This window comes from Hyla sarda, chromosome 7, assembly GCF_029499605.1.
Source record: "Hyla sarda isolate aHylSar1 chromosome 7, aHylSar1.hap1, whole genome shotgun sequence".
NCBI lineage: Eukaryota > Metazoa > Chordata > Amphibia > Anura > Hylidae > Hyla > Hyla sarda.
The window spans coordinates 168,699,024-168,714,081 of NC_079195.1; the positions used below are offsets into that span (position 1 = coordinate 168,699,024).

The 15,058-nt window shown below is 39.8% G+C and overlaps 1 protein-coding gene across 2 annotated transcripts in view; it reads left to right on the plus strand.

Annotated features, from left to right (window-relative positions):
* DRGX (dorsal root ganglia homeobox) overlaps positions 1-15,058 on the plus strand; it is a 37,833-nt gene that overhangs the window by 7,175 nt on the left and 15,600 nt on the right. For both annotated transcript variants that reach the window (XM_056529957.1, XM_056529958.1), the window contains exon 5: positions 14,493-14,665. In XM_056529957.1, the coding sequence (XP_056385932.1) occupies positions 14,493-14,665 (173 nt within the window). The remainder of the gene's footprint in view (positions 1-14,492; positions 14,666-15,058) is intronic.

Sequence of the window (15,058 nt, forward strand, 5' to 3'; positions counted from 1 at the left end):
CTGAGCAGACTCACTGCATTGGTGGTAGGATGGGATCTTGTTTATTTATTTATTTATTACACACATCTGTTTGCAGACCAGTTGCCATGTTTATTTCATGACTTTGGGTTGTCCTCTGTTGTGTTTGAGTGGTTTTCACTGCTACAGATCCCCCTATCAGCTGAATGACTACCATGTGTGCTTTTGTCCTAATGTCATGGCACCAGAATGATTGTTACAGAGCAGCCAATGGGATTCATTCCACCTACAAGACACTTAACCCTCCACTGCACTTGTGATCCGAGACTGTAAACATTGCTTAACACTACTGGCCACTCAATTACTCAGTGGTCAATACAGGAAGATGCATTTCCTCTTTGTGTTGGAGGGATCCATTCAAATATAAAGGAACAAAAATCTAATACAATTTCTTTTTAGCGACAGTTTTCTACAGGTGAGGACCAGGAATTCAGTTTTTCAACCTAGTAAGGAAAATTCCTCATGATAAATTAGGACACAACATTGATATCTGAGCCAGCACGCTTTCATGGACAATAGGCAAACAATGCAACTTACGACTAAGATAAATAGAATAGTTTGTAGAATTATATTTTAAAATTGTAACAACCCATGAGCATGTGTTGGAGAAAAGATCTTTACCTCTCGAGCATGGCTATCTTCGGAAAAGAGTTTACATGAATAAGGCCCACTGGTTGGCTTAAATTAGGCTATAACTTGATGTTGCCTATTAAATTGAATACCTGCCCGCTATCGCTGCTCTCAATGAGTGACTCTGAGTCAGACTGAAACAGCAGTAAATCATACATGCGCCATTTACATCTACTTATATGCTGGTCATCTTTTTATACTAATACTTATATACATAGAAAAGGCAGCTAGGCTTATGATATGAACAATTTTGGGGATAGTTTATTCCATTTTATTTAAACTTGAGAAGGTGACACCAGTAATGTAAATAATTAATCTTACCTAGAAACCATTTCCGATTATGTAACATTTTATTATGCTTTTTCTGACAAGCTGTAGATGCAGATGCTTTAGAGGTTGTAAGCATTACAGAACTAATAACTTTATTATCTAGTCATGCACTGAGGCCTAAAATCTGAGCGAGCTTGAGGCCAAAAGCAGATAATGGATTTTTTTTTTGGTTTGTAGTACTTCTGTGTTTTGAAAATGCAGATATTGTTTAATAGAAGAGTATAGAAGAATAATCTATTAATAAGAGTGATTTGCATATGTTACATAGGGTAATGAAAGCAAAAGGTAGACCCTTGCTCCCGAGACTACCCATTTGGTCCTCTGTCCCATTAGAACACACCATCACTGTCATAGATGGGAAGCACCATTACAGATTTTGCATCAGGCCATTGAAGCTTGAAGTTGCCTTTTTTTTTTAAATTAGAAGGCTTTATTGTAGATGCTAAATCTCCTAGGCCTAGAGGTGTTTAATGGCAGAAATTTCAAATAATAATAATAACAACAATATTATTTGTATAGCTCCATCATATAATGGCACTTTATCATTCTGAGGGTACATATGTACAAGAAAATCAAACACTGCAAAATTCGTCACTAAATATTTAAACAAGAGGAGTGAAGGCCTTGCTGGCGAGAGTTTACAATCTTTGGGGAATGGGGTTTAGGCAAAAGGCAGAGAGTGCTTTATTGATACAATGGTCCAGTCATGTTTTATAAATATTGTAGATTACATAAAGGTCGGTCAACTAGTCAACAACCAATCTGTGAACGTCTAAAGCGCAAAAAGCGTAGAGGGACACTGCTAAATAAGAGTAAGTGGAGGAACGTAGAGATAGTCGGGGAGACCAATTAAGTAATGTCAAATTATTTTTAACACTGTTTTCAAAAATATTAAAAAATAATGCAAATAAATATTTATGATAGCACATGAATTATGTTTAAAAGCTTTTCTTTGTTATCCTCAAGCAATATAAAATTTTTAGTTATCACTCACATTTTTTTATTGAGTGATTGATTGAGTAAATGTGCCTGGGCAAGCTTAGTTAAATCATGTTAAATTCGCACACACATCCAGAGATAAGTGTGTTATCAAGCTCTGGGTAATTTCACACTTCAACAAATTTCTAAAGAATCTTTTCAATTAAGATCTTTTAATTAGGATTGTTTTGTGGTAGAAGCCGAGTAGTAAACAGATAACATAACTGTGTTATATGACATACGACTGCGGTAGCCTAATATATTTGTTGCATGCATGGTCAACTTCCTTTTCATGTATTCAGTGCAGTACGATACCCCCATATGTACATGCAGCTGCTGCAGATGACATCTATTTTATCCCATTAATACAGCAACATTATACATATTAAAAAAACAAGCTTTTTGTATGATTTCATACCAGAAGAACTTATAAAAAGAAGTGGAACCAATAGCACAAGTTTTTGGTGCGAAATCATTCCATTTCACCTTCTATCTCCAACTCGTCTGGTAAACCAATTGCCCCTAACATTTGAAGAAAACAAAAACGCCATGACCATTTCATCAGTGCATTATGTAGACAAAAATATGTATCTGTAGAAATTGTGGCAAAAGCAACGTGGTAAATTTATATACATTATATATACATTCAAGTATTACTAAATTTAAAGGAATTGGACATTTGGTTTTAGATGGTGTCTTGGAATGGCACAAATTTTGCAGTATTCCTCCCTCCCCAACCCTTGTCTCCTGACATCAGTTCATAGAGCACATTTGGCCACTGAGAGCAAATGAAGGCTATCTGTCACTTTCACCGTGCACTTTAATAACATCAACATAATGTGGAATATTAGATTAGCTTGATTAATCGGTCATTCATAATTAACTAGTGATAATGTTCTACACTAATTTGTCCGCGTCTCTAAGGTACTGGATTGCATCAGAGAACATCCATTTCCTTGCACTGGGAAAAAAAAAGGAGAAAAAAAAAAACTGAGAGAATAGCGGCTCCCAGCTCCTGACTCAGGTTTACCATCATACTTGCTCTCTGAATACAAGACCATTAACCATTAATATTATAATATATATATATATATATATATATATATATATATATATATATATTTGTGTGTGTGTGTGTGTGTAGTTATATAGATTGTTCACACTTTTAATAACTGTTTGTAACCCTTGCATTTATTTACATACAGCTTGCTACTATTGCCTTTATAGCTATGTGCATATTAGCTTTTTTATTCACTATGATCAACGTTTTTGTATTCAGGGAAAGAATATCTTGTTCATACTTAATCTATATTTTTGTAACATAGACGGATGACACTATATTAAATGTGACATTTCTGTTCTCACTGTGTGTAATTTAAGATGATTGCACATATATTGAAGTTTACTTGTTGTGTCTCCAGTCACAGTTCCCAGGTCAGACAAATAATTAAAGCTAAGTTTCCCTTAGTCTCACAGCCCCTATCATCAATGTTCACAACTGTAAGTGAGATGAATTGGACAATTAGTGGCTTGGGGGTGGTATCGCTGAGACGTTTCCACTCTCTCTAAAATGTACACCATCACTGTGTCTGTATTCGGGCCAGTTTTGCTGTATCAGTACTTTTTTTTAGCCCCTTGTGTAGGATAGTAAATTGAAAATGTTCACAATTAGGAGGTGACCATTCAATATGGGATCTTTATTCGATAACCCAATAATGTTCTAAAATTCATTAGAACAGACATTAAAATGGAAACATCTGCTCTCCCAGATCTTTTATGCCATAGTAAGGTCCTTAAGTAATAGTAATGATTGTGTTCTATTCTGACCTATGAATAGCTACACTGCAAGATTCTCAAGATGGAAGGTCAGGCCCTACAACCCCCGTTCCTCAGATTTGAGTTCAAGATCTCAAAGTTTATAATTTCTGTTTTTGTAAATGTATTACGTCTGCATTACCTGTTTGTAAATATATCATGTTTTTGTGAGTCTACCACCAGTTATTTGCCATGTACAGTGCTTCAGGAGTGATTATTAAGAACTAGCATACTCACTTATTATTTATTCAGATCTATAGAAATTGTAAAGATGTCCATGAATTGAGATGTCCCCATTTACCCCTTGGTCATAATATTGTTTCAGGTTTTAGAAGGTGGGTGTCAGTCAGACATGTGCTGGGTGTGTGCGAACCAACGGGAGGGGTTCCATATAGAGTACCCTATCACCCATTCAATGATGATTAATGGGAAAGAGATAACAGCTTCATGTTGTCAAACAAAACCTTAAATGGGGAAATGAACGAGTTTCTCCCCAGCTCGCTAGTGCAAAGTCATTAAAATATGATAATGAAAAATAACTCAATTAAAGAGCCTTCCAGCTCTGACCTTCTCTCAATTAACAGACAAAGCTTCTGCACAAGTGACCTAAATTTAGACTAAAGATTCTCATTACTCAGCGATTGCCGATGCGTGGGATTAAAGGCTACTTAAATATAATAAAGAGAATCATTAATTACCGATAACTAATAAACACCCATACATTGAACCGGCAGCAAAACATTAACTGTTTCACTTCTGGGCTGAACACATGTTGCTAGTATCGTAAACACTGTAGTTTATAGTAATATTATAGTAAACAATAAACAGGCTTGTTGTTTTAGGTTTAGCATATAGTCATTATACACTCGGACTTCAGCATTTTCTGTCTCAGCAATTTTATTTCATTTGGAAACGTTTACATTCCACGATCTCCATGGTCATATTATTGTTTTAGACTGAGTTTTTTTCTTTTATAAACAGCACAGTGGCTCAGTGGTTAGCTCTGTTGCTTTGCAGTGCTGGGGACCTGGGTTCAAATCTCACCAAGGACAATATCTGCAAAGAGTTTGTATGTTCTCTTCGGTTTACTCCCACACTTTAATACATACTGATAGGATTAGATTGTGAGCCCCAATGGGGACAGGGACCAATTTGAGTTTACAGCGCTGCAGAATCTGTGTGTGCTAAATACATTTTATTATGAAAAGCCAGGAGTGGAACCAACACAGAGAAAGAAAATCTTAATGGAAAGATCTGCAGCTTTTTCTGTGTCTTGGGCCCTCTCCTGGTTTGTCTAAAACTACTGACCAAAATACCAGCCTCTCTTAAAGCTTTAGGAAGCAGTAAATCAAATATTAGTAGATACAGATAGCTTTGCTAGTCAAAGACGGAGAGGCACAGTGAGACATGACTTCATACTGTTCTACGTAAAAGGCTCCTCAGCAGGCTGTAGATGTTGCTCTCCTTGCAGAAAGATATTACTTGCTTTTTAATCAGCATGTTCAGTGGGTACATTACACTGTTGAATATTAAAACCAGAAATAGCTTTAGGTTTTGTGACTTGATAAACATTTTTTGACAGACTCGTTTCAGCAAACACACTGAGTTAATGTCTTTAAGTGTGCATGTATTACATTAGTAGAACCCCATATTGTATTTATGTCCTGTTCTCATAGAGCCTGGCACTCTACAGAGACTGCCATCACTCACATAAACCACTCCCTTTCTGAAATATGGAGTATGGAAAAAAACTAGAGTACTCAATTAACCATGCAAAAACACTAACACATAACAAAAAACACGGAGAGACTCCATGCAGATGTTATACTTAGTTGGCATCAATCCCAGGATCCCGATTCTGCAAGACAACAGTACTTGAGGAATACACAGTGTCCATAAACAATGGTTATAATAGTAACGTTCTGCTATTCTGCAGGGTTTTTTTCTTCATCCATTGCTCAGTTATTTATTATCGTGTCCATCTCTTATTTTTGTTTCAGAGATGTTTTATTCTTATTTGTATCTGGTTTAGAAAGATGTAAGTAGTTTAAAGTTAAAACATTTAGAATTTGATATGGAATATGTAGAAGAACTGCCAATGATGGCTGCTAGATACCAACCTGTCCATTCTGATATCCAACCTTCCCTTTTTGACATAAAACACACTGGTCAGTAAATCCTGGCAACGATTTGAGGATCTACAAAAATGAAACACTTTATATCACCTAATAATATGCCCCCAAAATTGTTATTTTTTCGGGGCTCATTCTGGTCAGTATTTTTCCCAATACCAGAAAAGAAAAAAGTGCAAATGTGTCTACTGTAGTTTTTCTCTGTGTCAGGTCCACTTTTGGTTTTGTTAGAAATACTGACCAAAATGAGATTCAAACACAGGTTAAAAAAACAAAAAAAGTGGAAACATAGCCTCAATGATGACACTACCATTGGTTATAGTTCACACATTCATAATTTGTCCTTTTTATGTGCAGATTAGGTATACAAATAGATATTTCAGTACCTTGATTCATCCGGTGTCTAGACTATATCCTTACTTAAAACTTTTCCATTTTTTATAAGGATTGATGTGTAGTACAATAAACTTAAAACATTGTGCAAAATATGACATATGACTACATTATACAAATATATTTATTCCATTATATGCATTAGCTTCAGTATTATGCACCATATGCTGCTTCCCATTCTGACTACAGCTATTATCTATAGTATCTAATTATGATCTACATGTATGTAGAATAAAGAATAACCTTGCTCTATATTCATTTACATCATTGCGTTTAAAGATATACGGTGGTGCTGAAGTATTCAGCCTTACCCAGAAAAAATGGAGCAAGGAAGCCGTAACTTACATACTAGTTTACATATTACCCCAGGAAGTCACTGTATTTGTGACATCTGTCCTGCAGCTCTGATGGGAGTTTTTTGTTCTAATTATGGTCATTGCATGGTATATAAAAAAAATACACATCTACTTACCTTCAGTGCTCATGTGGTGCCTCCATTGTCCCTCTCTGGCCCCCTGATGCGGTAATGTTCCGGAGCTGCAGCGTAACGTGTTGTCCACAGAAGTACCCAGGCCCAATGTTGATGTTCCATCTCAGTGATTTGCTGAGCTGCAACATTGGGTCTGGGTGCTTCCGTGGACAACACATCACGCTGCAGCTCCGGAACATTATCACATCAGGGGGCTAGAGAGGGACAATGGAGGCTCCACAGGAGCACTGAAGGTAAGCAGATGTATATATTTTTTTACATCCCACACAATGGCACTGTAACGATGCAGGATGTGGATCCACTGACCTGTGAGGACGATGACTTTGGCTGTATGGGGGAGCGGCGTCTAAGGTGCCACTGGTTTTCACCAGAGCCCGCCGCAAGGCAGGATGGGCTTGCTGAGGCAGGCTGCACCCAGGTTGATACTCCGATATGACTCAACAACACAGCTAGCTGGGCGAGTTACAGAAGGATGAGGCAGAGGCATACTCGGACTTAGCAGAAGGTCAAGTCAGGCGGCAAGGTGGCGTAGTCAAAAAATGTAACGGAAGGGTCTAATACATGGGCAAACAACAGACTTGGGAACACTTAATCTCAGGCTATGGGGCACTGAAGAACTGGCAGGGAAGAGGGGGAGGTGCAGGAACTTATAGAGTGGGGACAGGTGTAAGACATAATTATCCTCTTAAGGACGCAGGGCATACCTGCACGCCCTGTTCCCGGTCCCGGTATATAACGCAGGGTCAAGCTGTGACCCTGCGTCATACCGGGTCTGTCCCGGGGGCGAATGAAAGCCGGGACCCTGGGCTAATAGCGTGCGGCACCAATCGTTGTGCCGTGTTCTATTAATCCTTTAGACGCAGCGTTCAAAGTTGATTGCCGTATCTAAAATGAAAGTGAAAGCTTCCCGGCAGCTCAGTCAGGCTGATCGGGACAATAGCAGTGAAATCGCGATGTGCCGATCAGCTAGGATGCAGCAGGAGGGTCTCTTACCTGCCTCTGTCACATCCTATCGGCAATTGATTGCTCCAAGCCAGAAATCTAGGCTTGAGCAATCGACTGCCGATAACACTGATCTTTGCTGTGTCAATGCACGGCAATGATCTGTGTATGAAATCGGTATGTGCAGTGTAATAGCCACTAGGCGGAGCTATAACACTGCAAAAAAAAAAAAGTGTAAAAAAAAAGTTAATAAAGATTATTTAACCCCTTCCCTAATAAAAGTAAGAATCACCCCCTTTTCTCATAAAAAAAAATGGTGTAAATAAAAATAAACATATGTGGTATCGCCGCATGCGGAAATGTACGAACTATCAAAATATATCAGTATATAAGTCCAAAATAGCATATTTTTGGTCACTTTTTATTTAATGAAAAAAATGAATAAAAAGCGATCAAAAAGTCCGATCAATACAAAAATGGTACTGATAAAAACTTCAGATCACGGTGCAAAAATGAGCCCTCATACCAGCCCCTTGGCAGAAAAATAAAAAAGTTATAGGGGTCAGAAGATGACAATTTTAAATGTCTAAATTTCCCTGCACGTAGTTATGATTTTTTTCAGAAGTAATACAAAATCAAACCTATATAAGTAGGACATCATTTTAACCGTATGGACCTACAGAATAAAGATAATGTTTCATTTTTACCAAAAAATGCACTGCGTAGAAACGGAAGGCCCAAAAGTTACAAAAGGGCATTTTTTTCTTCAATTTTGTCACACAATTAATTTCTTTTCCGTTTCGCCGTGAATTTTTTTGGTAAAATGACTAATGTCTTTCAAAGTAGAATTGGTGGCGCAAAAAATAAGCCATAATATGGAATTTTAGGTGCAAAATTTAAAGCCTTATGATTTTTTGAAGGTGATAAGGAAAAATGAAAATGCAAAAATGGAAAAACCCTGAGTCCTTAAGGGGCTATGGGCGTACTGGCCCTTTAAATTTTAGAGCACCGGCACGTGCGCACCCTAAGGGATGGGGGCGCATGCGCCGGAGCTGGGACAGAGCGGAGGCAGCAGGGGAGCGAGAAGGCTGGGATTCGCATGCGGGCGTGTCCCGCAGTACAAATCCCAGCCCCACCTGCAGTAGCAGGAGACGGGGCCATAGCGGAGGCAGGCGAGAAGTGGGGAGCACTCACGGTCGGAGCGCCGGACCGGAGCGCTCACCGTGACAGGCCATAGTTAGAACAAAAACTCCCCCTGGCAATATTTTCCTTTATGTCCCTGCTAATAAAATTCTTCTGACAGCCTGTCGTTATACGTAACCACTGATTTACAGCATTAGTTTCCTCTGGAACATTACCAAATTGTTGTCCCTTTAGTTATTTTTTTTTAAGAATGGGGAACCGATGATTGTGAGAAAGAGACAGATTGGGGTAACAGGGTGGATGGGTATTGTGTGAAGGCCTAAGAATCTTGATTATGGTCCTGTGCCCTATCACATAGAACTTTTTGGAGGTACTATCATGTTCACTTTAAAATAAAAATAAGTTAAAATCATAGATAGTTGATTTGTGCAGCATTGAATATAGACAAATTGCCAGTATACCCTGGGTAAGGCTCAACACTTATACGCACCCTGATTGTATGCTAAACATATGTATACTGTAAAAAAAAGAATATTAGATATTAGAAATTTTAGACTCCCAAGCCTATTCACACATAAGGCAGAATTACCTGTGATAGCACATTTGTAATATTGGAGGACCTTTGGCCACTTAAAAAAATTGGTTTTAGTAACCAGTAGATGGCTTAGGGGGGGTTGTTACATACCTGTTCACAGCATGATGATTGGCCCTCCCCTTTGCCAAGTTATAGGGCTTTGTAGTCCCCTGTCACTGATTTCTGTGCAGTGACTGTATGGGGGGTACATATTAAATGAAGGAGGCATGGTCTTTCACAGAAATCAAAGATCTTTTTCCCCTAAGCCTATGCTCCCTTCATCAAATATACACATCCCCTTACAGTCACTGCACAGAACTCTGTCCATATGAAAATAAAGTCCCGCCCATCTGACAGATGAATAAGTCAGAGGGGACTACAAAGTCCTATAACTCAGTAAAGGGGGTGTGATCATCATGCTGTAAACAGGTCCTCTTTAATACAATAAATAATAATGCTGAAAACAACAGCTTGGTTTTCCCATGAGGATACTCTCTACAGAGTGTGCTTCTTAGAGAAGAGAAAGTATCTGTACTGATCCTTTAAATAAAGATTCCATATGTTACCATTCTGTGTTCTAGCTGACCAGCGAGTGAGTGTGTGGGGGAAGGTACGTGAAGGGGAGATCACCAAGAGATGTGATGCAGGTCCAGCCAAATCTTCTTGGGGCTAGGGAGGAATTTTAAGATGGATGTGTTAAGTTGTGGCAATGGTTTGTTTGTAACAGATATTGAAAGTTTCCATTTGAGGTCACCTGATAGGAAATATCAAGATAAAGCCCTGATCTGGCTTGTGATTCACTTTACAACATCCCTTCTACAACAAAAGATCTTGTTGGGGCAGAAAAGTGGTCGGCATGTCAGATTTCAATTGCCCAGCCCTATTGTTCTGGGAAGGATAAGTTGGTGTTAGAGTTGTCTGGCTGTGGCTTACCTCTCCGTAGAGGCAGATGTGCCAAATGTTCCTGTGTATGGGGAAGTTGTTAGACATAGCTGGCAGCCAAATAAACATATTGAAAGTGTATGGCTATCTTAAGTGTTTCAAAATCTCTCCTTTTCCCCAGTTATCTAACCAGATAACATTTATGGAATGGGACAATCCAATGTTCCTGTCACCTTCATGGATATTACAGCAGCACCTCTATTTGCTGTCCATATGGACATCCTTGCTTAATGCCGATATTGTACACTTTTCTTCTATGTATCACCTCACTCCCTAATAGATCTAATTTTTACCTAAAAGAGATGCACAATGTACAGTCATCATGTAGATCAAGATTTAAAACTAAATGGTGAATCTAAGTACATGTATATGTAGTAAAATGCAGTATACCTAATGAAAAGAATAGGCATTTATGTGCACATACAAATATTTTCATATATTTAATTGATTCATTTTATATCAAGGCTATATTCTCTACTAGTGTACATATAAGAAATGATTATGTCGTCGATGACAACATTAATTAAAGGATCGGCTTAAAACATGGACATGTCAGCGCTGCACAGGTGTATGTTGTTGTTCTATGCTCAGATATGAAATGTTAATAGAAACAGCATTATTGTCATTTGTGACAGCTTTGTTAGTATGCAGATGGGTCCGTAGTCACTGAGTGCATTCCCAGTAGGGGGCTGTTAAATTATTTCTAAAACAAATACATGTGTAAAACAGCATGGCTCTTAGATTAACAAAGATTGAAAATTACAGGTCCACTAAATTCAATCTGTACATTATATTGTATTGCACTGCAATACCTGATACAGCCCATACAAAGAAATGACGTTATTCTGGAAAAAATTAACCAGCTGGGTTAAGCCAGTTTCCCACAGCAGTATTTTGGTCAGTATTTAGCATCAGTATTTAGAAGTTGAAGTGACACAAATGGAAAAATGTATGGAAATATATCATACTAATGCAAAATACTGAAAGGAATGCTCATTTTTTTTGCCTGATCGACAGGTTTTGACAGGTTTAAATATAATAGAAGCAAATGGCCTGATACCAAACTCAATATTAAAATCTTGACTTAATATAAAGTAAACAATTACACCTGTTATGGGTACTGCAAAGTAGTAGATATAATTATTTCTGTAGATATAATTCTTTCTGTAATAGCATGACATTTCAGTAATTCAGAAATAATATCATACCTGACAACATTGGTCTGTATGTTTTCCAATAACATTCCCTGTTCTGCCTTGGTTGGTATTCACATGCATTGCAGTCAGGCAGTTTTAGGTTATAATACCTGATTTTGCATAAACTGGGAGCAATGGGGATTAGCTAAAGCAAGAAGGGACTAAATGGATGTAGTAATGTTACTATATGTCAATGGTTAGGTTTGTCACTTTCACAGGCTTTGGCATGAGTATTATATCACATTCATTGTACCTTTTATTATTTCTGTAATTCTCATGACCTCCATGATGATTACTAGGGATGTGTGAATCGAATCTGATGAATCCGAATTCATTAGAAATTTCAGGAGAAATTTGATTCGCAACGAATGCGAATATCGCCGTGATTCGATCTGCGAATCGCTTCATTAAACTCCATTTAGTGCGGTCCAGGCTCCAGGGCATCTAAAATGGCGGATCCACATGTGATGACATGAGGCAAGGAATCCTGGGAAAGCGGTAACAAGGGTGGGCGGGACGATCCTGAATCACATGCAACATGCAGCCTATGACCAGCCAGTCACCCCTGTGATGTCACAGCCCTATATAATCGGCAGTCATATTGCGGCCAGTCATGACAGCCTTTCATTGCAGAGATATAGATAGGCACAGACAGCACTGTGTGTTGGTCAGAAAATCTTTTTTCCAGCAGCGATTCACCTTCTAGTCACATCAGCGTGCTGTTGCACAGAGGGACATAGTGTAGTGTGTTGCACAGTGTGTTGCACAGAACAGCAGCAATTCAGCTCCTGATAGGGAAGGGAGGGAGATTGAGAGAGAAAGTGCAATTTTGGGTGTAGTACACAGCGACTGTGTACTGCAGCACTGGTGAGTAGTGCTGGTGTTGTTCACAAATCCTTTTTTTAAGCATAGTGGAGGGCATTGTACTCCTCTCATAAGTACATACTACGTACTTACATCTCAGTGGTGTACTATTTTGTTCCTCTTAAAGTCTCAAGGGCCTAGATACTGTGAAAGACCAGGCAAAAGTACACACCGGCTGGTGTTGCACACACATACTTCTTTAAGCGTACTGAAGCGCATTGTACTCCCCTCATAAGTGCATACCACACACATACATCTCAGTGGTGTACTATTTTGTTCCTGTTAAAGTCTCAATGGCCTAGATACTGTGAAAGGCCATGCAAAAGTACACACCGGCTGGTTGTACACAAATACTTTTTTAAGCGTGGTGGAGCCTTATTGTACCCCCCTCATATAAGCACTAAGTATGTCAGACAGAGAAGTGCCAGGACGTGCACAGAGGAGTGGCAGAGGCCTAAATTCATCAGGCAGAGGTTGTTTCAGACTAGGGGTGAATGGAAGGCGGAGTTGCAGTGAGAGGCCGGAGCTCCCGGTATCAGCTAGTGGTCGTGTCTCGACCAGCAACCCATCTGCCATCATCGATTGGTTCACACAGTCATCCACTTCATCACAAGTAACATCTGACAACCCCAGTCAACAGTTGGTGGGTTCCTCAGACACAACCCTCAGTTGACATAGCCAGGGAGCAGTCCCTGTCCTCCCATTGCATCTGTCCTATTCTGTTTTCTCCCCCACAGAAGTATCTTATGTTGTGGGTTGAGCTCCACTATTTAGTGAGGAATATCTAGAGGACAGTCAGCAGATGCTAGCCAGCCAAGAAATGGAGGAGACACCCGCCGCTTCCTCCGCTAGGCAGGCAAGTAGTAATGAGGAGAGTGGCGTGGGAGGTGGTGTTATGAGTGTTCAAGCTCCAGAGGTGGACTTCAGTGACGTGCAGACACAACTCGATGATGATGAAGCCGATCGCACTTGGGAGCTTGGTGCAGAAGGGGCTTCATCATCATAAGGAGAAGAGGGTTGCAGGTTGCCTGTGAGGCAGCAGCTGAGCCAGCAAGATGGTAGCACGGTTGGCAGTCAGCATGGTGGCAGAAGTGGAAAGTCTGGAGCCAAATGTGCCTGGGGTTGCTTTGTGAAAGCCTACCTTCCTGGGAGGTAATGAAACAGGGGTTCTTTGAGTCGGCGGCAGTAGCAATCAATGAGTGCGTACTGTTGGTGGGAAAATCTCCTACTCTGCAGTGTGGCAATTTTTTTTAATCAAGCATCCAGAGGAGGTTAACATGGTCACATGCAAGATGTGTCACAGAACGTGAAGCGTGGCCTGGGTCCCAATGTTGGCACCACAGCCCTGCGTCAATATATGCAGCGTCACCATAAAGCGGCCTGGGAAAACCATTGCTCCAATGTGGTGGTCCAGCCTGCTGCATCACCCAGCAGCAGGCTGTTTCAGCCAGCCAAGGCTCCACCACCTCAACCTAAGGGAGCTGTGATTCATACCCATCTTCTGTCGCTCCAGATGTTCCTGCTCCCCCTACTTTGAGTCATTCCGCCAGCAATCCATCGGCGAAGCCATGACCAAGAGACAACAGTATGTGCCCACTCATCCAACGGCACAGAAGCTGAATGTGCTCTTGTCCAAATTGCTGGTGCTGCAGTCCCTCCCTTTTCAAGTGGTGGACTCTGCACCTTTCAGAGAACTAATGGTTTGTGCCGAGCCGAGGTGGAGAGTCCCAAGCCTCCATTTCTTTATGAAGAAGGCAGTACCAGTCCTGATTCTAATAGCGATGCCTCTGATCTGCATGTCATATTGAATAACAGTATTATTTTACTAACCCATCACACACCCTATGCGTGTTACAGCAAGGCAAAGTGTTCTACACCCCTATTGAGGATCTCTGTAGGCCAGAAATAGCCGTTTATAATAGTGATTCTCTGCAAATGAATTCGGACCAAACAGATTTTTTTTCGGAAAATTCGGCGAATCGGCTGAATAGAATTTTTTTTAAAAATTCGCTCATCTCTAATGATTACATTGACATGTCTTCTAGGTCTGGTTTCAGAATCGTAGAGCAAAGTGGAGAAAAACTGAAAGAGGTAGTTTCGATCAAGATGGTTCAAAAGAAAGTACAGCTGAAGTCACCTCCCCCACCAGAAACCTTAGTTCACCTTCTTCAGGAGATCCAGCAAGGGGTAAAAAGGAAAACTTGGAAACACAACAGAGGTAAGGACATAAAAATATTCATCTTAATATCGACAGCATGAACTCATTCTATAATGTGTAGAAAAGAGTTATTGTCAGGGGTGTGATTCAAATTTTATTGTCTATCAAATATACCAACTTCTAAATTAAGTTAGAGTGTTTTTCCTGTTGCTTTTACCATGTGAAAGTACAGCTCCCAGATCTAAGTGTTGGTAAGGGTATGCAGGGAGTTGTTGTTTCACCCACTGTTGCTACAGACCTTACAAGTGACAGTAGCTCTGATGGGACAAAGACAGAATACACAATGACTGACTCACAGGTGACATCTTCTCTGTAATTGTTTCTTCTTAGTTTGCTCCAGATTATGATGACTTGTATGATGACTTGTTTCTTAACACTTTTCCTTTGCAGCAG